At 45.4% G+C, this 26786-nt stretch overlaps 2 protein-coding genes across 4 annotated transcripts in view; one reads left to right on the forward strand and one right to left on the reverse strand.

Moving 5' to 3' along the window:
- The first annotated feature begins 5623 nt into the window (after positions 1-5623).
- On the forward strand, positions 5624-11605 carry LOC144594762 (putative G-protein coupled receptor 139). The gene is made up of 2 exons (XM_078401606.1): positions 5624-5696; positions 10704-11605. Exons 1-2 carry the CDS (start codon positions 5624-5626, stop codon positions 11603-11605), a joined length of 975 nt encoding a protein of 324 aa, XP_078257732.1.
- A 6829-nt stretch (positions 11606-18434) lies between these two features.
- The window catches only part of ube2o (ubiquitin-conjugating enzyme E2O), a 71317-nt gene continuing 62965 nt past the window's right edge, over positions 18435-26786 (reverse strand). For 2 of the 3 annotated variants that reach the window (XM_078401522.1, XM_078401523.1), the window contains exon 18: positions 18435-19684. In XM_078401522.1, coding sequence (XP_078257648.1) covers positions 18948-19684 — 737 coding nt within the window. In that variant the 3' untranslated portion in view covers positions 18435-18947. The remainder of the gene's footprint in view (positions 19685-26786) is intronic. The other variant, XM_078401521.1, reaches the window with a different exon arrangement.

Here is a 26786-nt window from a genome sequence, read left to right on the forward strand (position 1 = left end):
GTGGTAGAAGGGAATCAGTAACTGTTGGGGCAGACCGACCTTTTTCAGCGTTCTCAGGAAAAACAGCCACTCAGGAAAAACACCGACCAACATGCCCCATCTACACTAGTCCCACCTGCTTGTATTTGGCCCATATCCCTCCAAACCTGTCCTATCCAAGTACCTGTCCAAGTGTCTCTTAAACATTGTGATATTCCCTGCCTCAACTACATCCTCCAGCAGCAATACACCCACCACCCTCTGTGTGGAAAAGTTACCCCTCAGATTGTCCAGTCCAAAGCTCAATGAATGATCACTCTACACATCTCAGTTTCCTGTCACCTGAAATTCATAAGTATTCATAATAAACAAGCTTTGATTAGGGTAGTTCACATTAACCATTTCACACAAGTGGTTAATAACTAGTTCACACTAACTTTCCTCAACCAAGTACAATGTAGATTCACTTTAAATTCCTTGTTATCGTCTTAATCACAACAATTAGTCATCAACTGAAAACCCTTCTTCATGAAGTGCCCCAATTAAAACACAATTTGACAACTATCCAGGAGACAAATTCATTCTTGCCACTGCCTTCATGAAGTAAATGGAACCAAACGCAGAAATCAGTCTGAAGGCTCTCGACCCAAAATTTCACTTATCCATGTTCTCCAGATATGCTGCCTGACCCGCTGAGTTACTCCAGCACTCTGAAACGTCACCTATCCATGTTCTCCACAGATGCTGACTGACCCACCGAGTTACTCCAGCACTCTGTGAAACGTCACCTATCCATATTCTCCAGATATGCTGCCTGACCCGCTGAGTTACTCCAGCACTCTGTGAAACGTCACCTATCCATATTCTCCAGATATGCTGCCTGACCCGCTGAGTTACTCCAGCACTCTGAAACGTCACCTATCCATGTTCTCTGCAGATGTTGCCTGACCCACTGAGTACTCCTATGTGTCTAACTTTAGTATAAGCCAACATCTGCAGTTCCTTGTTTCTACATTTTACATGCCCCAGATTCAATTTCAGTTGTATCAAGGTCAGGGTATCATCTCTTTAGTAAAGATACATCCTTTCATTCTGACTCTGTGCCCTCTGGTCCGAGACTGTCCCACTAGTGGAAACATCCTTTTAGTTCTGAGATACACCACAGAAACAGCACAATTCCAGTTGCACCAGAAAAAAAATCATCATTAAAACTCTGGACACTTCAAATGACACAATTGGCAGGAAAAGTCAGTGCAATTAATCAAAGAAGCAAACACATTTCAGGAGAAAGCAATAATGTACCTCCTGCCTTGGCAGCATAGGTCCACATCAGACACAGGGGGTGACTTCCTGTCTCTACCCTGAGCACTGGTTACAAGGGGAGACTCCCTGTCTCTACCCAGAGCACTGGTTGCACCAACAGCCCAGGCCCACTGCACTCAGACCCTCCCACAACTCCTTTTATACAGAAGTGTTGGCAATTACCTGTCACATCTCAATCCTAATGAGCTTCAATCAAGTCGTTTACCACATTAACCCTTCGCCCACCAGTGGCTGTTGATTCATTGCTGTTTGCACAAAGTGGCTGCTTGCATCTCCTTATGTCAGAGAAGACCAAAAGACCTAGGAGCAGAATTAGGCCATTTGGTCCATCGAGTCTACTCCGCCATTCAATCATGGCTGATCTGTCTCTCCCTCCTAACCCCATTCTCCTGCCTTCTCCCCACAACCCCTGACACTCTAAGAGAAAGTGGGGAGAGAGATGGGAGCAGGACAAAGCCTGGCGTGTGATGGGTGAATACAGATGAGGGGGTGGTTGGCAGATGGATGGAGTAAGTGACAAAGGCTAGAGGTGAAAAGGAGACAAAGGTTGTCAGATAAGGAGATGAGAGCATTGAAACGTAAAGCCAGAGGGATGGATATGGGTGCAAGGGGAAGGAGGAAAATATAGGACTCAAGGATGAGAGATGAGTGTACGGAGGGGGGGGAGCAGTGACTGAGGTGATGGGGAAGTGTGTACACCAGGGTGGGGGTGCAGGGTAAGAGGGGAGTTTCCATCAGTATGCTCATCTCCCTCTAAGAGTCCCATATTTCCCTCTTACCCCCTTCACCCCCACCCTGTCCCATTACACCCTTATACCTACCTCAAGCTTTACATTTCACGCCTCCTCTCCTTCTGACACATTCTCATAAAAACATAGAAAATAGGTGCAGGAAGAGGCCATTTGGCCCTTCAAGCCAGCACCACCATTCATTGTGATCATGGCTGATCATCCACATTCAGAGGGAAAACTTTTTCAGTCAGAGAGTTGTGAATCTGTGGAATTCTCTGCCTCAGAAGGCAGTGGAGGCCAATTCTCTGAATGCATTCAAGAGAGAGCTAGATAGAGCTCTTAAGGATAGCGGAGTCAGGGGGTATGGGGAGAAAGCAGGAACGGGGTACTGATTGAGAATGATCAGCCATGATCACATTGAATGGCTGTGCTGGCTCGAAGGGCCGAATGGTCTACTCCTGCACCTATTGTCTATTGTCAATAACCTGTGCCTGCCTTCTCCCCATATCCCTTGATTCCACTAGCCCCTTGAGCTCTATCTAACTCTCTTTTAAATTCATCCAGTGAATTGGCCTCAACTGCTTCTGTGGCGAATTCCACAAATTCTCAACTCTCTAGTAGGTGAAAATGTTTCTCTCAACTCACTTTTAAATGGCCTTCCCTTTATTCTTAGTCTGTGGTCCCTGGTTCTGGACTCTCCCAACATTGGAAACATTTTTCCTGCATCTAGTTTGTCCAGTCCAATTAATTGTGTATCACAAGATCTGGATTTTCTAAAAGCATGTCGAGCATCAGTGAGGGTGTTTTGTGAACTCAGGAATTTCATAATCTGGCTGTCAATAATGTGTTCCATTCGTTTACAACAGACGCACGTTATTGAAATTGGACGGTAGTTAACCGGGTCGGACATAAATGTATTTTATCCGCAAAATGATTTCGAGCTGAGACATTTTCGAAGTGAAGCAATAACTGCTGGCGAGTTATTGGTGTTGTCAGAGTCGGGTTTATAAATCCCAAGCAAGACCCGATGTCGCAATAGAGCCAATTATCGTGATCCCAGTTGAGCAATCGCCGGAATCGATGCAACAACTAAACAAACAAGTATTCCAATGTCATTTAAAAAAAACCTGAAGTCCATGAAGTCCCGATTCGCAGCGAGATTGAGTAGTGGCAGGCACAAAAAGTCGTCGGAGATTTCACAATTCCAGAGTAAAATTAAACATCAAAAATGTGCTCTACAATAACACAAAAGTTCACGAATTTAGGTAAAATAAACTAAGATGTGCGAATAAAAGGTTGGATGGAAAGGGATAAAAATCCGAGGTATCGGAGGGTTCTCAAAATAGATTCACTACGTGTCTCGTGTGTTGTGTCTCGTGTGTTGTGTCGTGTGTTGTGTCTCGTGTGTTGTGTCTCGTGTGTTGTGTCTCGTGTGTTGTGTCTCGTGTTGTGTCGTGTTGTGTCTCGTGTGTTGTGTCTCGTGTTGTGTCTCGTGTTGTGTCTCGTGTGTTGTGTCTCGTGTGTTGTGTCTCGTGTGTTGTGTCTCGTGTTGTGTCTCGTGTTGTGTCTCGTGTGTTGTGTCTTGTGTTGTGTCTCGTGTGTTGTGTCTCGTGTGTTGTGTCTCGTGTGTTGTGTCTCGTGTGTTGTGTCTCGTGTGTTGTGTCTCATGTGTTGTGTCTCGTGTTCTGTCTCATGTTGTCTCGTGTGCTATTTTTCCACTTGACCCCATTCTCCTGTCTTCTCCCTGTAACATTTGGCACCAATCAAGAACCTGTCAATTTCCACTTTAAAAATACCCGATGACTTGGACACCACGGCTGCTGTGCCAATGAATTCCTCTTCGTCTCCATTCTAATGGTACATATGTTTGTCCTTTGAGCCCTACACTCTCCCACAACTGAAAATATCCTCTCCACATCCACTCTATCTTGACCTTTTATTATTCGGTAGGTTTCAATGAGATCCCCCTCAACGTTCTAAAGTCCAATGAGTTAATGCCCAGAGCCATCAAACGCACCTCATACGTTGACCCAACCATTTGTTATGTTAAGGAACCCATGGGATTGACAATGACTCGTTTATTTGGATTCATAACTGGCTGACCCACAAAAGACAGAGCGTTGTGGCAGGACTATAACCACTGGAATTCCACAGGGCTGTGCTGGAGCCTATTTGTTGCAGAAATAAATGTTTTAGACATAAACATGGATGAGTTGGTCAGTTTGCATCTAAGTTTGCAGAAGACATCAAGTTGTAAGGAACGTTGTCAAAGTATGGAGCAGGATATAGATCAGCTACGGAAATGAGCAGAAAATGGCAGATAGACTTTAATCCAAGCAAGTATGAGGCGTGACACTTTGTGAGGCCGAATGTACAGGAAAATATATAATTAATGGCAAAACCCTTACAGCATTGATATGCAGAGAGATCTTGTGGTCGGAGTGCATAACTCAGCAGAAGTAGTTTGTGGTAAAACAGGTATGCTTGCTTTCATATGTCAGGGCATTGGGCATAAAGCCAGGAAGTCATGGTGCAACTTTATAGGACTTTGAATAAACCAGAATTTGAGTATAGCATATAATTTTGGTTGCCCCCATATGGGAAGGATGTGGATGGTTTCCAAAGTTTGCAGACGCGGTTTACCAGAATGATCCATGAATTAGGGGGTATTAGTTGCAAGGAATGATTTGTACAGAATTCGGTTGCTTTCTCTGGATTGTGGAGAATGAGGGAAGGCCAATAAGCAGTATATAAAATTACGAGAAGCCTACATAAGGTAGACAGTCAGCACCTTTTCCCAGGACGAAAATATAAAATACTAGAAGATATAACTTTAACGTGAGAGGGCAAAGTTTAAAGAGATATGCCGGGCAAGTTTTATGAGCACGTGGATAACCAGGGAATGCAGGGATATGGATTGTGTGTAAGAAGGTAAGAGTTGTTCTTGACATCATGTTTAGCACAGACTGTGCCAAACGTCACCCATTCCTTCTCTCCGGAGATACTGCCCGTTCCGCTGAGTTACTCCAGCATTTTGTGTCCATCTTCGGTGTAAAACAGCATCTGCCGTCCCATCCTCCACATTGGCTATACAATCACTGACAGCGATTGAGCAGTTAGCACCAAACAGTTCCCATTTATTTCACTTTCCTCCCAACATATTCTGGTTTTATCAACCTCTGGCATCTACCACAGAGGATTTCCGCCCTTAATCCTTGTCGACAATTTCCAGTGCAACAAAGCGTCATTATCATCGCGTCCGGTAGCATTTTAAGATTATTTTTGTTCAACACTTGAGCTTTGAAGTCTCAATACCAATTGGGATGATAGATTACTCTTTTTAATGCATTAACAGCACAAAGTTATTTTCTTGGCGGTACCGTTTGAACCGCGAAAGTCAGGGCAGTGCTCCCAATGTATTTTAATTACATTGGAATTACGTTTGTTTGGTTGTTGCATCGATTCCGGCGATTGCTCAACTGGGATCACGATAATTGGCTCCATTGCGACATCGGGTCTTGCTCGGGATTTATAAACCCGACTCTGACAATAACTCGCCAACAGCATCTTCCCAATGCTTCACTTCGAAAATGTCTCAGCTCGAAATCATTTTGCGGATAAAATACATTTACTATCCTCTTCTGACAGCCGTCGGTGTTCCTGGTAAGTGTTTGTACTTGTGTAGGAAAGAACTGCAGATGCTGGTTTAAATCGAAGGTAGACATAAAATGCTGAAGTAACTCAGCGAGCCAGGCAGCATCTCTGGAGAGGAATGGGCGACGTTTCAGGTCGAGACTCTTCTTCTGTTCAACTTGGTTGTAATTTGTTGCAATCTGCATGCTTTTTGTTTTGTTTGTGCCGCATCTGAAAAAAATAATTTATTTCCTAAGCTCCACCTAACCCCGCATTTGTTTAAACGACATTCATTTGTAGAACCTAATACGCGCTACGCAGTCCTGAATGTATTTCTTTGTATTTGGATTGGTTGTTAACCGGAGGAATTACAAAGGGCAAATGTAGATTATCCGCTACGCTGTCACAAATATTCGCTGCCGCTCTATTCAATTGACACAAACTTGGCGCATTTAGCATTTAGACTAAAGCTGTCTCTCATTCCGCCCGCATTCCCGCGTTGACAGTGAACGAACTGTCTATTTTACCTGTTTCATAGCGCTGTGATTGTATTCGCCACCATCTTCCCTGACATCCTGTTCCATATTCCCATCGCCTTCTGTGTGGGGAAAGAGACCTGACCTCGGCCCTCCTATAAATGTTTACCTTCGTACTCCGTCTATTTTAGACACTATTTGAAAACAAAACTGACTATATTTAGTACATTTGGGAGATTGTTTGTGCTTTCCTTAGAGAAGACAGAACCAAAGTACCAGTTCAACTCTTCCGCAATTTCCTTGTTCCCCATAATAATTTTATCTGTTTCTTCCTTCAAGGGACCCACATTTGCCTTTACTAATCTTTTTCTCTTATACTTAAAGAAGCTTTTTACTGTCCTTTACATTCTTAGCCAGCTTACCTTCGTACTTCATCTTTTCAGCCCGTATTGCTCTTTTTGTTACCTTCTGATGTCCTTTGAAAGTTTGCCAATCCTCTGGCTTCCCGCTACTCTTTGTTGTGTTATGCACCTTTTATTTTAGTTTTATACCGCCCCTACCTTGTCAAGCACGGTTGACTCTTACTCCCCTTAGAATCGTTCTTCCTCTTTGGAATGAAATGATCCTGCATTTTCTGGATTTTGCCCAGAAAGTCCAGCCAGTGCAGTTCCACCGTCATTCCTGCCATGATCCTTCTCCAGTGCACCTCTCTCATGCATTCTCTCCTCCTAACCAATGTTCGCCATTTTATACAATATCTCAATGGAAACTTTCTATGAAGTGGTGACCAGACTGCGCACAATATTCCAGGTGTGGCCTAACCCATATCTCGCATAGCCATACCATGATGTTCGACCCCTATACCCAACGCCACTCTGTTTGAAAGCAAGAAAGCTACATTAATTCTTCACTAGCCTGTTCAGTAATCCACGAATTTGCGCCCGCATGTCCCAGGCGTTTACTGCCTCATTCATTCATTTATGCCGAGCCAGCATTAGACCACCCTCATCTCCAATACTGGATGAACTGAGGTCTCATTGATCACCCTTTAGATGTTACAGAAACATATAAGATCTTATCAAAACATAAGATTAAGGGGTTGGACTCGTTAGAGGCAGGAAACATGTTCCCAATGTTGGAGGAGTCCAGAACCAGGGGCCACGGTTTAAGAATATGGGGTAGGCCATTTAGAACGGAGATGAGGAAAATAAATTTCAGCCAGAGAGTTGTAAATCTGTGGAATTCTCTGCCTCAGAAGGCAGTGGAGGCCAATTCTCTGAATGCATCCAAGAGAGAGCTAGATAGAGCTCTTAAGGATAGCGGGAGTCAGGTGGTATGGGGAGACGGCAGGAACGGGGTACTCATTGAGAATGATCAGTCATGATCACATTGAATGGCGGTGCTGGCTCGAAGGGCCGAAAGACCTACTCCTGCACCTATTGTCCATTGTCTAAAAGGCAATTATTTACGGTTTGGTATTCTAGAATACTAGACCAAGTGGACCCGTTGGGCCCAAACCTCTCCAACTCCTCCCCTCTCCAACCCCTCCCTTCCCCCCCTCCTCTCCCTCTCCCCTCCCCCCATCCCCCTCCTTCCTACCCTCCCTCCACCCCCTCCCCCTCCCCCTCACACCATCCCCCTCAACCTCCCTTATCCTCCCTCCCTCTTCCACCCTCCCCCTCATTAGGATAGATTTAAACTTTAAAATGTGAATAACTTAAAAAATATAACACCGATTTCAATGAAACGTCTTCCATTAGCACCAAAGGGATGATGGTGAGTAAGGTGGGACTAAAATTGTCACGCTATCGTGTACCGTTTTGGCTGTAGTTCAGGAACAAACAAACAAGAGTTTTAGTAGTATATATAGATAGATAGATAGATGTTAAAAGGTGCCGCGCTTGTGCAAGGATGGATTGATTGAAGTAATGGTTAGGATCATCTAATTTCAGTTCCTTTATTGGCATGTGAATGATCCACTAAATAGTGTAGAAAATGGTGTCTTGTAGACAATCCTCTGCTGGTACTGTCCACATTCGGCAAATTGGAGCAAATATTAAATATGTATTGGTTTAATTTGAATTTTATTTGTGGCTTTAAATTACAATAGAAACTCCTGAGCCAAAATCAGGTGACCAAGTGCAACCTGACAAAGTTGTTGCCTCAGCTACAAACACACAAAGGGCAAGTATGGGACCTAAGCAGACCTATTCTAAAACAGTCACGGCCGGATAGGGTATTAGGTCGCAGCTGTAGCATGGGGGAGTTAATGGGAGACATTGGAATCAACGGCAATGACATCTGTGTAAATGATTGCATCTCGGTTCAGTAGCGCAACCTAATGGAGAGCTGGAAAATTGCCTGGACATGTCAGTCAATGCACAAGGACTGACTGAGTCCTTAGAAAACCATTAGAGGGATAAATGCAGGTGCTGCAAAAGTTTGTATATATCTTCTCTGCTATGCTTTTGTTTCCTCTGCAAGGAGGGCATATTTAATTTAGGAGAATAAAAATGAATGCAATAAACATGACATAAAGATGAGAGATTGGAGCTGTGAGCACAAATCCCAAAAGCTATATTACCTATCCAATGCCATAGTGAAAGACATCTCAAGAATGGAAAAGAAATAAGGGGTATAAGTAAGATTCAGTCAGTCACCCCAGCTGTCATTTGAAGTGAGACAAAGGCTCGCCTAAATCTCATTTAACCTCATCGACTGCATTTGGTGCTTGAAATGTAGCCTCCTTTACATCGGTGAGACCAGGCGTAGACTAGCCCACAATTTTGCCAATCACTTGTGTTTGGCCTTGGTCCACCCAAGTCTGTAGGGGCTCTGGGTCACAAACTATTTTAACCTCCACTATCCCATCCCCTGACAGTGCATTCCAGATAGCAGCCATTCATTTTTAAAAACAACTTATCCCTTAAATCTCCTTAAACCCCTCTAGCTGCAAATCTATGATCTCCTGCCTTGCGGGGAAAAGATATTAAATATGTATATATTTCTATCGGGTCACCCCAGCCCCCAGCCACCATCACTCCACTGGAAACCATCCCAACATGTCAAATGTCATGGGTCCTCTGCAAATGAAGCTGTCTAGAGAGAGCTAGATAGAGCTCTTAAGGATAGCAGAGTCAGGGGGGTATGGGGAGAAGGCAGGAACGGGGTACTGATTGAGAATGATCAGCCATGATCACATTGAATGGCAGTGCTGGCTCGAAGGGCCGAATGGCCTCCTCCTGCACCTATTGCCTATTGTCTACACATGCAGATGGCAAACCTCATGCCTGCTCAGAGGCAAGTATTATTCGTGCCAGGCAATGATCTTCTCCTGAAGTGAATGACCAATATGCCCCCGGGGATGCATAAAGTTTTATCGTATCGTAACTTAAATACCTTCCTTTGATATGCAGTAGCATCAACATGTCCCCCACCAACATCTCAGCAGTTAAAGGCTTGTAAAATACAAGTAAAAGGCAAGTAAAATACAAACAGAATCAGGAAAAGGCATTTGGCACTTTCATGCTTGCGAAGTGCAATCCTCCTGCACTAATGTAGTTTCACTGGATTCATTCAATGTCTTTCTTAAATGTACTTCGTGACCAAAATAACCAGTCCCTTTGGATTCAAAAGATTCACAATTTGTGAAGTTGTGGGATTTACACCGTGGACTGGCAATGCGTTTCCATAAATACCACTGCCAGAGTACCCACACTGCCAGAGTGCCCACACTGCCAGAGTACCCACACTGCCAGAGTACCCACACTGCCAGAGTACCCACACTGCCAGAGTATCCACACTGCCAGAGTACCCACACTGCCAGAGTATCATATCATATCATATATATACAGCCGGAAACAGGCCTTTTCGGCCCTCCAAGTCCGTGCCGCCCAGCGATCCCCGCACATTAACACTATCCTACACCCACTAGGGACAATTTTTACATTTACCCAGCCAATTAACCTACATACCTGTACGTCTTTGGAGTGTGGGAGGAAACCGAAGATCTCGGAGAAAACCCACGCAGGTCACGGGGAGAACGTACAAACTCCTTACAGTGCAGCACCCGTAGTCAGGGTCGAACCTGAGTCTCCGGCGCTGCATTCGCTGTAAAGCAGCAACTCTACCGCTGCGCTACCGTACCCACACTGCCAGAGTACCCACACTGCCAGAGTACCCACAGATCACAATGCAGGTTATTACTCGGTCTAAATCATGTTTCTCATTACCCTAAAGCAACGTTGAGCCCTTTGAATGGATTGCAGTCGTTCAGAGTGGCAGTCACTCACTTCATGAGTAATAACATGTATAATTCTCCCATAATGTATAATTCTCCCATAAATGAATAGAAATATGCCGAGTGGATTAGGTGCTAGTCAAACGGCTGTTTTGTGCTCTTGATCACTGAAGATTCCTCCAATCGATCGCCAATGATATTACAACGTTATCTCTGACGGCAGTTCCACAGTTACGATAACGGGAATATATGGCTCACTGTGATCTCGGACAGAGGCTGATATTGAGAACTGCTCAATAATTATTTCCTCCCCCCAAATAGTTAACGTTGCAGCGATTCTGGTCTTGTCCCGTGGAAAGTGCGCTCTCTCCAAGTGCATCACTCGCTACCTCGTGGCCATGGCGGCAGCGGATCTGTGTGTCATTCTCGTCGACGTGCTGTTGAATAAGTTGTTGGCGTCACATTTCCCTCTGTCTTTCCTGCATGTGCCAGCCGTGTGTTCCCTCAGACGCACTCTCCTCCGCTCAGCGACCGACAGCTCCGTCTGGTTCACAGTCCTTTTCACCTTTGACCGGTTCATCGCCATTTGTTGCCCGGCGCTGAAGGTTCACTATTGTACAGAGAAGGCGGCGACTGCGTTGTTGTGGACTGCTGGTGTCCTCAGTTGTTTGAATAACATCCCATGGTATTTCACATTTGAATCTAAATACACAATCGACGAGATTCCTTGGGGGTGCCGCACAAAGTCTAGCTTTTATACCTCACCTGCGTGGTCGGCGTTCGCTTGGTTTGGTGTGATTTTAACCCCTTGCATCCCATTCTTTCTGATTCTGCTGCTTAACGCCATCACAGTCCGACACATTTTAAAAGCCAGCAGAGTCCGCAAGGGGCTGCGGGGGGTCGGAGCCGATGAGAATGACCCGGAGATGGAGAACCGCCGAAAGTCCATCATTTTACTCCTCAGCATCTCCGGCAGCTTCATCCTCCTGTGGATGCTGCACGTTCTCCTCTTTCTCTACAGCCGAATCACGAGTCACCACGAATCCACGAGCAACGCTGACCCCTTGTACATCGCTCAGCAGACGGGGGCGATGCTCTTGCTTTTGAGTTGTTGCACAAACACGTTTATTTACGCAGCGACCCAAGCTAAATTTCGGGAGGAGCTGAAGAACGGAGCACGGCACCTCTTCACAATATGCTTACACCTGACACCTGACACCTGACACCTGACATTTTAAGGTAATTGCAGACGCGGTTCACTTCCGCACTAAACTGGATTTTTAAATGTGTAGTTCCTGGCGTTTGACTGCGCGGGAAATCTCCCTGATTTTAAAGGTGCCAGGTAAAATTTAGAGCAGAATAAGTTTACATATACTAGGTTTGGTGGAGCACCTTGTCGCTTAGAATGTTACAGCTGCGCAGCCCGGATAGAGCATTTCACCCAAGTTGGCATGCGAGTCTTCAAACTGAATGTCAAGTTCTGTTGTATTAGGGGCATGCTTTCCAAAAGGCTCTAATCACAGGAACAGACATTTCAGACCACAATGCCTGCATTGAACACTATGTCAAGTTAAACTAATCTCCTTGGATTACACATGATCCCTACCCTTGCATTTCCATGTGCCGAATTAAAAACCTCCTAAACACCACTATCCTATTTGTTACCACCACCACCACCACCCCAGACAGTTCATTCCTGGCATGGCACTGAGGTACTTTGCTGCGAGGCTGCTCCAGCTCAACAACCACTCCACTCCGCCATGCATCTCTGCCATCATCAACCACGGACTTCTACGACGACCCAGATACACCCACAGAGGCTCCGGTCACAAGTTTGTTTACTCACAGACCGGTCACTCCATCCCTACACTCTGGTCAGCTGAGTGGACTCCCACTCGTCGATTACGTCATCACAATAACGTACACGAGCGCGTCCCATGTCTGCAAATCCTGGCTAAATCACCCGTGTCCATCCACACCACACAAAGCAACATGAAGCTCACTCTGTTCAATATCCGGTCCCTCAACAATAAAAGCCACATTCTGAATGACTTCATCCTGGAAAATAAACTGGACTTCCTCTGTCTGACTGAAACCTGGCAACAACCTCTGGATTACCTCCCACTCAACCTCACTACACCCAACGGATACTCCTACATCAATAAACCACGCTTGGAGGGCCGAGGTGGTGGGATTGCCGTAATTCACCGACAGGACTTCAAGATCAACCTCATCTCCATTTCATCTGCTCCTTCATTTGAACACCTGGCTTTCAAACTCTCTGGCCACACACAATTAGTCATGGCAGTTGTCTACCGCCCTCCCAAACCACACCCATCATTCCTTTCTGACTTCTCTGACTTTCTGACCCAGTTCTGTTCTCTCTCCCCCTCAATCCTCATACTCGGTGATTTCAACATCCATATGGACTCCACTGATTCCACAATAACCGCTGACTTCACTGAAATACTCAACTGCTTTAACCTCACTCAACACGTCAATTTTCCCACCCATAACCGTGGGCACATTCTGGACCTTGTCTGCTCCACTGGACTAAATCTACATCACCTCTCTGGCTCCGACCCCACCCTCTCTGATCACTTAGCCATCACCATGTCCGTCAACATTCCCACCCCAGCTCCAAGGCAAAAACGCAAAATCAACTTCCGTAAGCTGAACTCTGTTTCACCTACCTCGCTCTCATCCTCCCTCTCTGAAATAATGTCCGCCTCTCCCTTCGTTGACCTCCACAGCCCCTCTGACCTCACTGACTACTACAACCGCACTCTCTCCTCCTGCCTCGACCAGCTTGCACCTATAAAAACCAAAACAGTTTCCTTCACCCACTCTGCTCCCTGGTTTACCCCTGAACTCCGCATGATGAAAACTCATGCCCGCCAACTTGAAAGACTCCGCAACAAAACAGGTCTCACAATTCACTCCCAAGCCTACAAAGACCACCTGCAGCACTACAAAGATGCCCTCTCCCGCGCCCACTCCACCTACTACTCTCAAATAATTCACTCTGGCTCCGGAAACCCAAAAGCACTCTTCTCTACAATAAACAAACTCCTCAGCCCCCTGGACACCATCTCCCAGTCATTCACAGTTGACAAATGCACCACTTTCCTTTCATTCTTCCAAAGCAAAATAGACAGCATCTACAGCACCTTAACCACCACTGCACCTGTTCCCCCTCAAACCACCTGCCCCCCCTTATCCTGTCAACCCCTGCCTCAGTTCTCCCCAGTCTCCACCACCGACCTCTCTGACCTCTTCACAGGAATAAAAACTGCCACCTGCTCTCTGGACCCCATCCCCTCCAGCTTTGTCAAGGCCTGCCTTCCTGCTCTCTCTCCACTTATCACTGCAACAATAAACTCCTCCCTGTCCACTGGCATCGTCCCGCCATCCCTCAAAATCGCTGCGGTCACCCCCATTCTGAAAAAAACTGGTCTCAACCCTGACACCCCAAACAACTTCAGACCAATCTCCAACCTACCCTTTCTGTCCAAAGTTTTGGAACGTGCTGTAGCTTCCCAACTCAAATACCACCTCTCTACCAATAACCTGTATGAAACTTTCCAATCCAGATTCCGCTCCAACCACTGTACTGAAACTGCGGTCCTCAAAATCACAAACGACCTTTTCCTCTCCTCTGACGCTGGCAACCTCAACATCCTCATCCTACTTGACCTCAGCGCCGCCTTTGACACCATAAATCACTCCATTCTCCTCACCCGACTTGAAACCTCCTTTAACATCACCGGCACAGCCCTATCCTGGTTCAAATCTTACCTCTCTGACAGGCACCAGTTCATCTCCATTAACAACTGTAAATCCCCCACCGCTCCCCTCCCCCAAGGTGCCCCCAAGGCTCAGTCCTTGGCCCCCTCCTCTTCATCCTCTACCTGTTCCCCCTTGGTCAATTAATCCGCCGTCATGGTCTCAACTTCCACTGCTTCGCCGATGATATCCAGCTCCTCATCTCCACCAAGTCAATCTCCATCACCACACACTCTACACTGACAAACTGCATCACTGAAATAAAATCTTGGCTTCAATCAAATTTCCTCAAACTCAACTGCAACAAATCTGAAATCATCATCATTGGTCCAAAAACGCTCACCAAATCCACCCAAAACTTCATCCTCAATATTGATGGTCTCCCAGTATCCACCTCCCCTCACATCCGGAATCTTGGAATCATCTTTGATCAAACCCTCTCCTTCGACAAACACATCAAACACATCACAAAGACAGCCTTCTTCCACCTTAAAAACATTGCCCGTCTCCGTCCATCCCTCTCCTCCACAGCTGCAGAAACCCTCATCCGCGCCTTCATCACCTCCCGTCTGGACTACTGCAACAGCCTCCTCTATGGCTCACCCTCAAAAATCATCAGTAAACTTCAATACATTCAAAACTCCGCTGCCCGTCTACTCATCCACTCTCCGATCCGTGACCATATCACCCCCGTCCTTTACAAACTCCACTGGCTCCCCATCCCCCAGAGAATCCAGTACAAAATCCTCCTCATGACCTACAAAGCCCTCCATAACCTGGCCCCATCCTACCTGACTGACCTCCTCCACAGGCACACTCCCACCTGCACCCTCTGCTCTGCTGCTGCCAGTCTCCTGTCCCCCCCCCATCCGGACCAAACTCAGATCCTGGGGGGACAGGGCTTTCTCCATCGCTGCTCCCACCCTCTGGAACTCACTACCCCAAACCATCAGAGACTCCTCTACACTCACCACATTCAAAACATCACTGAAGTCTCACCTGTTCAGCACTGCCTTCAACCACTGAAGGTCACCTCACCTTCTGTCTCCTTTTTCTGTACGTTTACTTATTTATCTATTTATTCAATTCTCTATGTTCTAAAAATCCCTGTAAAACGTCTTTGAGTGTTTGAAAAGCGCTATATAAATGTAATGCATTATTATTATTATTATTATTCCAGGAACTCGCCACTTTGTGTAAAAAATCTTCTCTAGTGTCCCATGGGATCTCAATAACATCATCTCTAATCTTCTAAACTGCAAAGAACTCATGTCTCCATCACAGGACAGCAAAGTTAGTCCTTACCCTCAACAACCTCCAACTCCTCCCACTTCCTCCAAATCCAAGGTGTGGCTATGGGCCCCAGCTATGTCTGCCTCTTTGTGGGGTACATTGAACAATCACTGTTCCAGGCTTACACTGCGCCTATCCCAGAACTCTACCTCCGCTACTTTGACGACTGCATCCGTGGCATCTCCTGTACCGATGCAGAACTCACTGACTTCATCAATTTCGACTAATTTCCATCCTGCACTCAAATTCGCATGGACCATCCCTGACATCTCCCACCGTTTCCAGATCTCACCCTCTCCATCACAGGAGACAGACTATCCACTGACATCGATTCCAAACTCACCGACTCCCACAGCTACCTAGACTACCCTTCTTCCCACCCTGCTTCCTGTAGACTATCCCCTGCTCCCAATTCCTCCGTCTACACATCTGTGCCCTGGAGGTCATCGCCGATATCCTCATTCTTTAGGGAATGTGGGTTTCCCCCTTCCATTATACACGAGGTGCTCCTTGATATCCTACAGCTCCGCTCTTGCTTCCCCTCCCCCCCCCCCCCATTCATAACAAAGACAGACTCCCTCTTGTCCTCACCGTCAACACCATCAGCCGTCGCATACAGCACATTTTTGTCACCTGATATTTTGCCACCTCCAACAGGATCCCACCACTAGCCACATCTTCCCATCCCCACCACTTTCTGCTTTCCACAAAGGCAATTCCCTCCACAACTCCCTGGATAACTCGTCCCTTCCCACTGAAACCACCACCTTCCCAGGTACTCCCCCTGCAACCGCAGGAGATGCAATACCTGTCCCTATACCTCCCCCCTCAACACCATCCAAGGACTCCAGCAGTCTTTTCAGGCTGGGCGGAGGTTCACTTGCACCTCCTCCAACCTCATCTACTGTATTCATTGTTCCAGGTGTAGACTCCTGTATATCAGCGAGACCAAACGCAGACTTGGCCATCGTTTTGCTGAACACCTCCGCTCAGTCCACCTAAACCTACCTGATCTTCTGGTTACTCAACACTTTAACTCCCCCTCTCATTTGGTCCACTATAAAGATAGTGGACCAAAACGATGACAAACACTCTACATATGAGCTCACCCGTATACTGTACAACTAACAATATCATTTCTAATTCACTCTATTGCAATAAAGATCAGTACATCATTTGTTGCTAACATCATTTGTTGTGATTCACGCACAAGAACTCTTAGATTCTTCTTTACTTTGCCATATTTATCCATTACATAGTGGTCTGCCTTTAGACTCCTCCTGCTGAGGTGCATGATCTCTTGCCCATATTAAATTTTCCCAAATGGCCACACACAAACAGTCCGAGGCACCTGGAATGCACTGTTCGAAGTGGTACCAGTAGCAGATATTACAGTGACATCTAAGAGACATTTAGATCGGCACATGGATATGCCGGGAATGGAGAGGTGTAGACCATGTGCAGGCAGATGTGTAGTTTAAATTGGCATCTGTGTCAGTACAGACATTGTGGGCCAAAGGGCCTGTTTCCGTGCTGTTATTCCATATTGTAAACTCCATTTGCCCAGTCTTCACCCACTCGTCCAACCTCTCCTTCCCGAATGCCTCAAGCTCGTTTTATGCAGCAGTCCCACAAGGCAAATTCAAAAATCTTCTGAAAATCTCAACACATCTGCATGTTCTACTCTGCTGAATCTGCTTGTTACATTTTGGAAAAACGAAGAGGATTTACCATTCATTAAAATCATGTTGACTTTAGTATATTAGTTTTGTTTTTGCAATACTTCAGAATGGGCGGCACGGTAACGCAGCGTTAGAGTTGCTGCTTTACAGCGAATGCAGCGCCGGAGACTCAGGTTCGATCCTGACTACGGGTGCTGCACTGTAAGGAGTTTGTACGTTCTCCTCGTGACCTGCGTGGGTTTTCTCCGAGATCTTCGGTTTCCTCCCACACTCCAAAGACGTACAGGTATGTAGGTTAATTGGCTGAGTAAATGTAAAATTTGTCCCTAGTGGGTGTAGGATAGTGTTAATGTACGGGGATCGTTGGGCGGCACGGACTTGGTGGGCCGAAAAGGCCTGTTTCCGGCTGTATATATATGATATGATGATATGATCACACTCCAACGTCTCTCAATGCTGTTTTGCATTTAATTATACTGATAGTACTGTAAATTGTTTGCTCATGTGATTGTCACGTTTAAATGACCGATTATTTCTTCACAAATTATCGACTCCAGCATCTTACCAACAACAAATGTAAAGCTAACGAGCCTATAGTTACTCACCTGTTGACTTCCTTCCTGAAATTGGAATCACATTTGCAGTTTTCCAACCCACTGGTACCTTCCTGAAACAGTTTTTGGAAGACTTCAATAGCTTCACCGAAACACAAAATGCTGGAACTCAGTTGGTCAGACAGCTTGTATGGAGAAAATGGACAAATATTTTGGTTGCAACCCTTCTTCAGACTGATGGGGTAGTCTGGGGTGGGAGGAAAAAGCTGGAAAGGTGGTGGGGCTGGGCTAAACCCTGGCAAGTGATAGGTGGATACAGGTGAGGGGGGGGTGTCAATTGTCGGCTGGCACAATACAGTTGCAGCCATTCACTCCAAGCCCATCACATGAGAATGCACATTAATTCAATTGCGTAGGAAAATAACTGCAGATGCTGGTACAAATCGAGGCATCACAAAATGCTGGAGTAACTCCGCTATTAATTAAATTGTGTAGTCATATGAACAAAAATGATATTCATGTCTCACCTACAGAGAATATTTGCTACTCCAATTAATAATTATATGCAACAAACAACACTTTTATTTTAATCTAACTGTAAATCAATGCAACCATTGCAGATTTTCAAGTCAGTACCCAAAAGGAAGTAGGAAGGACTAGTCAATTGCCAAATCACTTGTCTAAATGTTGCATCATGCAAGTGATTTCTTTATTTATCATGTTACGGGAATGTTGCAGTGAGAAAAGAAATGTGGAAACCCATATTCGGTGACATCTTAAGGCCAATTTAATTGTAAAGTCTTATATTACACTAGTGTAAGGCAACCAAAAATAATTTTTCAAAAATAAAGCACGCACTCTCACAATTTCTACATAAATAGGAAGCAATCAAGCATTCTGAACTTAATACAAGTCCACATGTGTAGACATTTAAATCTGGATTAAATACTGTATACATCAAGCTATAAACTCCACTTTAATGTTATTGGGAGAAACATTTATCATTTTTTTACATCTTATGGTCTCGTTGTGCAGCCATTTTTCAGCAGGGATGCAAGTTACTGTGTGTATCATGCTTTAAAATGCTCAGGCTCGGTCGGGCTCTGCTCCCTGAAGTAACGCATATTCATTCTACTCCACTGCAGATACAAAAAGCGAGCAGCCTTGATTTGCTCACTATCCTTTTGCTTTTATTACACAATTATCAAAAGTCTAGAAAACTTTGTAAACCTGTGGCGTAGATGCAGTGCTCATCTTTCTTCTCTCCTCTCTGGAATTCCAGATTCTATTAAGGTTACCTTGTATCGCTGTAGACAGCCACAGATGCTTTTCACAAACCCCTTGGAGAGGGGAAACAGAGGGAACCCTATGTCAGGATAACCCCGCTTCTCCGGGAGAAAGCTACGATAGCTCTTTCGCCGCCTTTTTGGCTTGACAATAGCCTGGGACGAAGCCTTCTGTTCTGATGTTAGGGATGTCTCAGCTGCAGCCTGTAATTGCTCAGTAGAATCCATCTCCAGACATACACTTTCCTCTGAACCAGCTTCTGCCAACAACCTCTGCTCTAGACCACTCACATGAACTTCAGAATTCTCCATACTGGGCTCCTTGGTGGCCTGAACAGATTCTGTAAGCATCTGTGAAGCAGATGGAGAGAGATGTTCCATCTGCCCATCCCCCACATCCGATGGGCAGATGTGAACAGACACATCTTCAGCACTAACTTCACTGCTTTTTTGGATCATTTCATTGATTTCCAACCAAGTCTCCATTCTGTTCAAAAGGCGCCAGCCGTTGGTATAAAAATGCTCTTTTATTTCCTGTTCAAATATTTCGACAGGTTTCTGAGTGAGCTGTGTCATAGATTGCACCAGTTTTATCAGAGCCATCTCGTTGTAGCAGCGACTATTTTCATAGCCCTCCTGAAGGCCACGATCACTGTCAAAGCCGGCCTCGTTGTAATACGGCTCATTCACCAGGATCAGTCCTGCAAATCAGAAAATCAACCATTGACCAAGTTGCAACGCAAATACTTGAAATCACCAGTCATATAGTTGTACAGTGCCCTCCATAATGTTTGGGACAAAGACCCATCATTTATTTATTTGCCTCTGTACTCCACAATTTAGAAAACATAGAAAATAGGTACAGGAGGCCATTCGGCCCTTCGAGCCAGCACTGCCATTCATTGTGATCATGGCTGATCGTCCCCAATCAATAACCTGTGCCTCTCTTCTCCCCATATCCCTTGATTCCACTAGCCCATAGTGCTCTATCTAATTCTTTCTTAAATCCATCCAGTGATTTGGCTTCCACTGCCCTTTGTGGCAGAGAATTCCACAAATTCACAACTCTGGGTGAAAAAGTTTTTTCTCACCTCAGTTTTAAATGGCCTCCCCTTTATTCTAAGACTGTGGCCCCTGGTTCTGGACTCGCCCAACATTGGGAACATTTTTCCTGCATCTAGCTTGTCCAGTCCTTTTACAATTTTATATGTTTCTATAAGATCCCCTCTCATCCTTCTAAACTCCAGTGAATACATGCCTAGTCTTTTCAATCTTTCCTCATATGTCAGTCCCGCCATCCCAGGATCAATCTCGTGAACCTACGCTGCACTGCCTCAATTACAAGGATGTCCTTCCGCAAATTAGGAGACCAAAACTGTACACAATACTCCAGGTGTGGTCTTACCAAGGCCCTATACAACTGCAGAAGAACCTCTTTACTCCTATACCGAAATCCTTTTGTTATGAAGGCCAACATTCCATTAGCTTTCTTTACTGCCTGCTGTACCTGCACGCCAACTTTCAGTGACTGGTGTACAAGGACACCCAGGTCTCGCTGCACCTCCCCTTACCTAACGTAACTCCATTGAGATAATAATCTGCCTCCTTGTTTTTGCCGCCAAAGTGGATAACCTCACATTTATCTATATTGTACTGCATCTGCCCACTCACTAAACCTGTTCAGGTCACCCTGCAACCTAACATCCTCTTCACAGTTTACACTGCCACTCAGCTTTGTGTCATCCGCAAACTTGCCAGTGTTGCTTCTAATTCCCTCTTCCAAATCATTAACATATATGGTAAACAGTTGCGGCCCCAACACCGAGCCTTGCGGCACTCCACTCACCACTGCCTGCCATTCTGAAAAGGACCCGTTTACTCCTACTCTTTGCTTCCTGTCTGCCAACCAATTTTCTATCCATGTCAACACCCTACCCCCAATACCATGTGCTCTAATTTTAGTCACCAATCTCCCGTGCGGGACCTTATCAAAGGCTTTCTGAAAGTCTAGATACACTACATCCACTGGCTCCCCTTCATCCATTTTACTTGTCACATCCTCAAAAAATTCCAGAACATTAGTCAAGCATGATTTCCCTTTCATAAATCCATGCTGACTTGGACTTATTCACAAAATGCTGGAGTAACTCAGCAGATCAGGCAGCATCTCGGGAGAGAAGGAATGCATACTGACTTGGACTTATCCTTTTATTGCTATCCAAATGAACCGTTACCTCTTTAATAATTGACTCCAGCATCTTTCCCACCACCGAAGTCAGGCTAACTGGTCTGTAATTCCCCATTTTCTCTCTCGCTCCTTTCTTGAAAAGTGGGATAACATTAGCTATCCTCCGATCCACAGGAACTGATCCTGAATCTATTGAACATTGGAAAATGACCACCAATGCGTCCACTATTTCTAGAGCCACCTCCCTGAGGACCCTGGGATGCAGACCATCAGGCCCAGGGGATTTATCATCCTTCAGTCCCATTGGTCTACCCAATACTATTTCTCGCCTAATGAAAATTTCTTTCAGTTCCTCTACCCCCCTTAATGAAGACAGATCCGAAGTACCTGTTCAACTCTTCCGCCATTTCCTTGTTACCCATAATAATTCCACCTATGTCTGCCTTCAAGGGACCCACATTTGACTTTGCTACTCTTTTTCTCTTAACATATCTAAAGAAGCTTTTACTGTCTGTTTTATATTCTTGGCCAACTTCCCCTCGTACTTCATCTTTTCAGCCCGTGTTGCCCGTTTTGTTACCTTCTGTTGTCCTATGAAAGTTTCCCAATCCTCTGGCTTCCAGCTACTCTTTGCTGTGTTATTTGAGATTTATAATAGAAAAAATCATGTGATTAAAGTGCACAGTCAGATTTTATTAACGGCCATTTTTATACATTTTGGTTTCACCATGTAGAAATTACAGCAGTATTTATACATAGTCCCCCCATTTCAGGGCACCATAATGTTTGGGACACAGCAATGTCATTTAAATGAAAGTAGTCATGTTTAGTATTTTGTTGCATATCCTTTGCAAGCAATAACTGAAGTCTGCGATTCATGGACATCACCAGTTGCTGGGTGTCTTCTCTGGTGATGCTCTGCCAGGCCTGTATTGCAGCCATCTTTAGCTTATGCTTGTTTTGGGGGCTAGTCCCCTTCAGTTTACTCTTCAACATATAAAAGGCCTGCTCAATTGGGTTCAGATCAGATTGACTTGGCCACTCAAGAATTAACCATTTTTTAGCTTTAAAAAACTCCTTTGTTGCTTTAGCAGTATGTTTGGGATCATGGTCTTGCTGTAGAATGAACCGCCGGCCAATGAGTTCCGAGGCATTTGTTTGAACTTGAGCAGATAGGATGTGTCCATACACTTCAGAATTCATTATGCTACTTCCATCAGCAGTTGTATCATCAATGAAGATAAGTGAGCCAGTGCCTTCAGCAGCCATACATGCCCAGGCCATAACACCCCTACCACTGTGTTTCACAGATGAGGTGGTGTGCTTTGAATCTTGGGCAGTTCCCTCTCCTCCATACTTTACTCTTGCCATCACTCTGATATCAGTTAATCTTTGTCTCATCTGTCCACAAGACCTATTTCCAGAACTGTGGTTGCTCTTTTAAGTATGTCTTGGCAAACTGTAACCTGGCCATCCTATTTTTGCGGCTAACCAGTGGTTTGCATCTTGCAGTGTAGCCTCTGTATTTCTGTTCATGAAGTCTTCTGCGGACAGTGGTCATTGATAAATCCACACCTGACTCCTGGAGAGTGTTTCTGATCTGTCGGACAGGTGTTTGGGGATTTTTCTTTATTATAGTGAGAATTCTGTCATCAGCTGTGGAGGTCTTCCTTGGCCTGCCAGTCCCTTTGCAATTAGTAAGCTCATCAGTGCTCTCTTCGTAATGATGCTCCAAACAGTTGATTTTGGTAAGCCTAAGGTTTGGCTGATGTCTCTAACAGTTTTATTCTTGTTTCTCAGTCTCGTAACGGCTTCTTTGACTTCCATTGGCACAACTTTGGTCCTCATGTTGATAAACAGCAATAAAAGTTTCCAAAGGTGATGGAAAGACTGGAGGAAAGACTTGGTGCCGAGAGCTCTCTTATACCTGCATTAAGGTGGCAATTAACCTGAGCAATTACAAATAGACAATAGGTGCAGGAGGAGGCCATTCGGCCCTTCGAGCCAGCACCGCCATTCAATGTGATCATGGCTGATCATTCTCAATCAGTACCCCGTTCCTGCCTTCTCCCCATACCCCCTGACTCTGCAATCCTTAAGAGCTCTATCCAGCTCTCTCTTGAATGCATTCAGAGAATTGGCCTACACTGCCTTCTGAGGCAGAGAATTCCACAGATTCACAACTCTGACTGAAAATGTTTTTCATCATCTCAGTTCTAAATGGCCTACCCCTTATTCTTAAACTGTGGCCCCTTGTTCTGGACTCCCTCAACATTGGGAACATGTTTCCTGCCTCTAACGTGTCCAACCCCTTAATAATCTTATACGTTTCGATAAGATCTCCTCCCGTCCTTCTAAATTCCAGTGTATACAAGCCTAGTCGCTCCAGTCTTTCAACATATGATAGTCCCGCCATTCCGGGAATTAACCTAGTAAACCTACGCTGCACGCCCTCAATAACAAGAATATTCATCCTCAAATTTGGAGACCAAAACTGCACACAGTACTCCAGGTGCGGTCTCACTAGCGCCCTGTATAACTGCAGAAGGACCTTTTTGCTCCTATACACAACTCCTATTGTTATGAAGGCCAACATTCCATTGGCTTTCTTCACTGCCTGCTGTACCTGCATGCTTCCTTTCAGTGACTGATGCACTAGGACACCCAGATCTCGTTGTACGTCCCCTGTTCCTAACTTGACACCATTCAGATAATACTCTGCCTTCCTATTCTTACCACCAAAGTGGATAACCTCACACTTATCCACATAAAACTGCATCTGCCATGCATCCGCCCACTCACACAACCTGTCCAAGTCACCCTGCAATCTCATAGCATCTTCCTCACAGTTCACACTACCACCCAGCTTTGTATCATCTGCAAATTTGCTAATGGTACTTTTAATCCCTTCATCCAAGTCATTAATGTATATTGTAAATAGCTGCGGTCCCAGCACCGAGCCTTGCGGTACCCCACTAGTTACTGCCTACCATTCTGAAAGGGACCCATTTATCCCCCCTCTTTGCTTTCTGTCTGTCAACCAATTTTCTATCCAAATCAGTACCCTACCTCCAATACCTTGTGCTCTAATTTTGCCCACTAATCTCCTATGTGGAACCTTGTCAAAGGCTTTCTGAAAGTCAAGGTACACCACATCCACCGGCTCTCCCCTGTCAATTTTCCTGGTTACATCCTCAAAGAATTCCAGAAGATTAGTCAAGCATGATTTTCCCTTCGTAAATCCATGCTGTTACTGCTATCCAAATGCTCCGCAATTTCGTCTTTTATAATTGACTCCAGCATCTTCCCCACCACTGATGTCAGACTAACTGGTCTATAATTTCCCGTTTTCTCTCTCCCTCCTTTCTTAAATTGCTTGTATCTTCCTTAGTGAAGACAGATCCAAAGTACCGGTTCAACTCATCTGCCATTTCCTCGTTTCCCATAATAAATTCCCCCGCTTCTGTCTTCAAGGGACCCACATTTGCCTTGACTATTTTTTTCCTCTTCACGAACCTAAAAAAGCTTTTACTATCCTCCTTTACATTATTGGCTAGTTTACCCTCGTACCTCATCTTTTCTCCCCGTATTGCCTTCTTAGTCATCTTCTGTTGCTCTTTAAAAGAGTCCCAATCCTCTGGCTTCCCACTCTTCTTTGCTACGTTATACTTCTTCCCTTTTATTTTTATGCTGTCCTTGACTTCCCTTGTCAGCCACGGGTGTCTCTTAATCCCCTTGGAATCTTTCCTCCTCTTTGGGATAAATTGATCCTGCAACTTCTGCATTATTCCCAGGAATACCTGCCATTGCTGTTCCACCGTCTTCCCTGCGAGGGCCTCCTTCCAGTCAATTCTGGCCAGCTCCTGCCTCATGCCTCTGTAATCCCCTTTGCTATACTGTAATACTGACACTTCCGATTTTCCCTTCTCCCTCTCAATTTGTAGAGTAAATCTTATCATATTGTGATCGCTGCCTCCTAATGGCTCTTTTACCTCGAGTCCCCTTATCAGATCAGGTTCATTACACAACACTAAATCCAGAATTGCCTTCTCCCTGGTAGGCTCCATTACAAGCTGTTCTAAAAATCCATCTCGGAGACACTCCACAAACTCTCTTTCCTGGGGTCCATTACCAACCTGATTTTCCCAGTCTACCTGCATGTTGAAATCTCCCATAACCACCGTAGCATTACATTTGCAACATGCCAATTTTAGCTCCTCATTCAACTTGCACCCTATGTCGAGGCTACTGTTTGGGGGGCCTGTAGATAACTCCCATTAGGGTCTTTTTACCCTTACAATTCCTCATTTCTACCCATACTGATTCTACATCTCCTGATTCTAGGTCACCCCTTGCAAGGGAGTGAATATCATTCCTCACCAACAGAGCGACCCCACCCCCTCTGCCCACCTGTCTGTCTTTTTTATATGTTGTGTACCCCTGAATATTCAGTTCCCAGCCCTGGTCCTCTTGTAGCCATGTCTCAGTGATTCCCACAACATCATACTTGCCAATGTCTAACTGAGCCTCAAGCTCATCCACTTTATTTCTTATACTTCGCGCATTTAAATACAACACTTTAATTTCCGTATTCACCTCCCCTCTCACACCGGTCACAATTGGCCCTGACCTTACTCTCTTATCCCATCTAGAACTTCCCTCCCCATTCATTCGAGTCTTTTGCAATTTCTCCTGTATTTGCTTCCCCTTTAACTCCATCAACGCACCTGCTCCCCCTCAAACCACCTGCCCCCCCTTATCCTGTCAGCCCCTGCCTCAATTCTCCCCAATCTCCACCACCGACCTCTATGACCTCTTCACAGGAATAAAAACTTCCACCTGCTCTCTGGACCCCATCCCCTCCAGCTTTGTCAAGGCCTGCCTTCCTGCTCTCTCTCCACTTATCACTGCAACAATAAACTCCTCCCTGTCCACTGGCATCGTCCCGCCATCCCTCAAAATCGCTGCTGTCACCCCCATTCTGAAAAAACCTGGTCTAAACCCTGACACCCCAAACAACTTCAGACCAATCTCCAACCTACCCTTTCTGTCCAAAGTTTTGGAACGTGCTGTAGCTTCCCAACTCAAAATACCACCTCTCTACCAATAACCTGTATGAAACTTTCCAATCCGGATTCCGCTCAAACCACTGTACTGAAACTGCGCTCCTCAAAATCACAAACGACATTCTCCTGTACTCCGACACTGGCAACCTCAACATCCTCATCCTACTTGACCTCAGCGCCGCCTTTGACACCATAAATCACTCCATTCTCCTCACCCGACTTGAAACCCCCTTAACATCACCGGCACAGCCCTACCCTGGTTCAAATCTTACCTCTCTGACAGACACCAGTTCATCTCCATTAACAACTGTAAATCCTCCACCGCTCCCCTCCCCCAAGGTGTCCCCCAAGGCTCAGTCCTTGGCCCCCTCCTCTTCATCCTCTACCTGTTCCCCCTTGGTCAATTAATCCGCCGTCATGGTCTCAACTTCCACTGCTTCGCCGATGATATCCAGCTCCTCATCTCCACCAAATCAATCTCCCCCACCACACACTCAACACTGACAAACTGCATCACTGAAATAAAATCTTGGCTTCAATCAAATTTCC

Source organism: Rhinoraja longicauda, chromosome 6, assembly GCF_053455715.1.
Source record: "Rhinoraja longicauda isolate Sanriku21f chromosome 6, sRhiLon1.1, whole genome shotgun sequence".
In the NCBI taxonomy this organism is placed as follows: Eukaryota; Metazoa; Chordata; class Chondrichthyes; order Rajiformes; family Arhynchobatidae; genus Rhinoraja; species Rhinoraja longicauda.

Excerpts from the sequence above, each read along its gene's own strand:
- LOC144594762 (XM_078401606.1), top strand. The coding sequence starts at position 5,624 with ATGTCTCAGCTCGAAATCATTTTGCGGATAAAATACATTTACTATCCT. Across the intron at positions 5,697-10,703 it reads GACAGCCGTCGGTGTTCCTG|TTAACGTTGCAGCGATTCTG; the intron begins GTAAGTGTTTGT and ends CCCCCCAAATAG.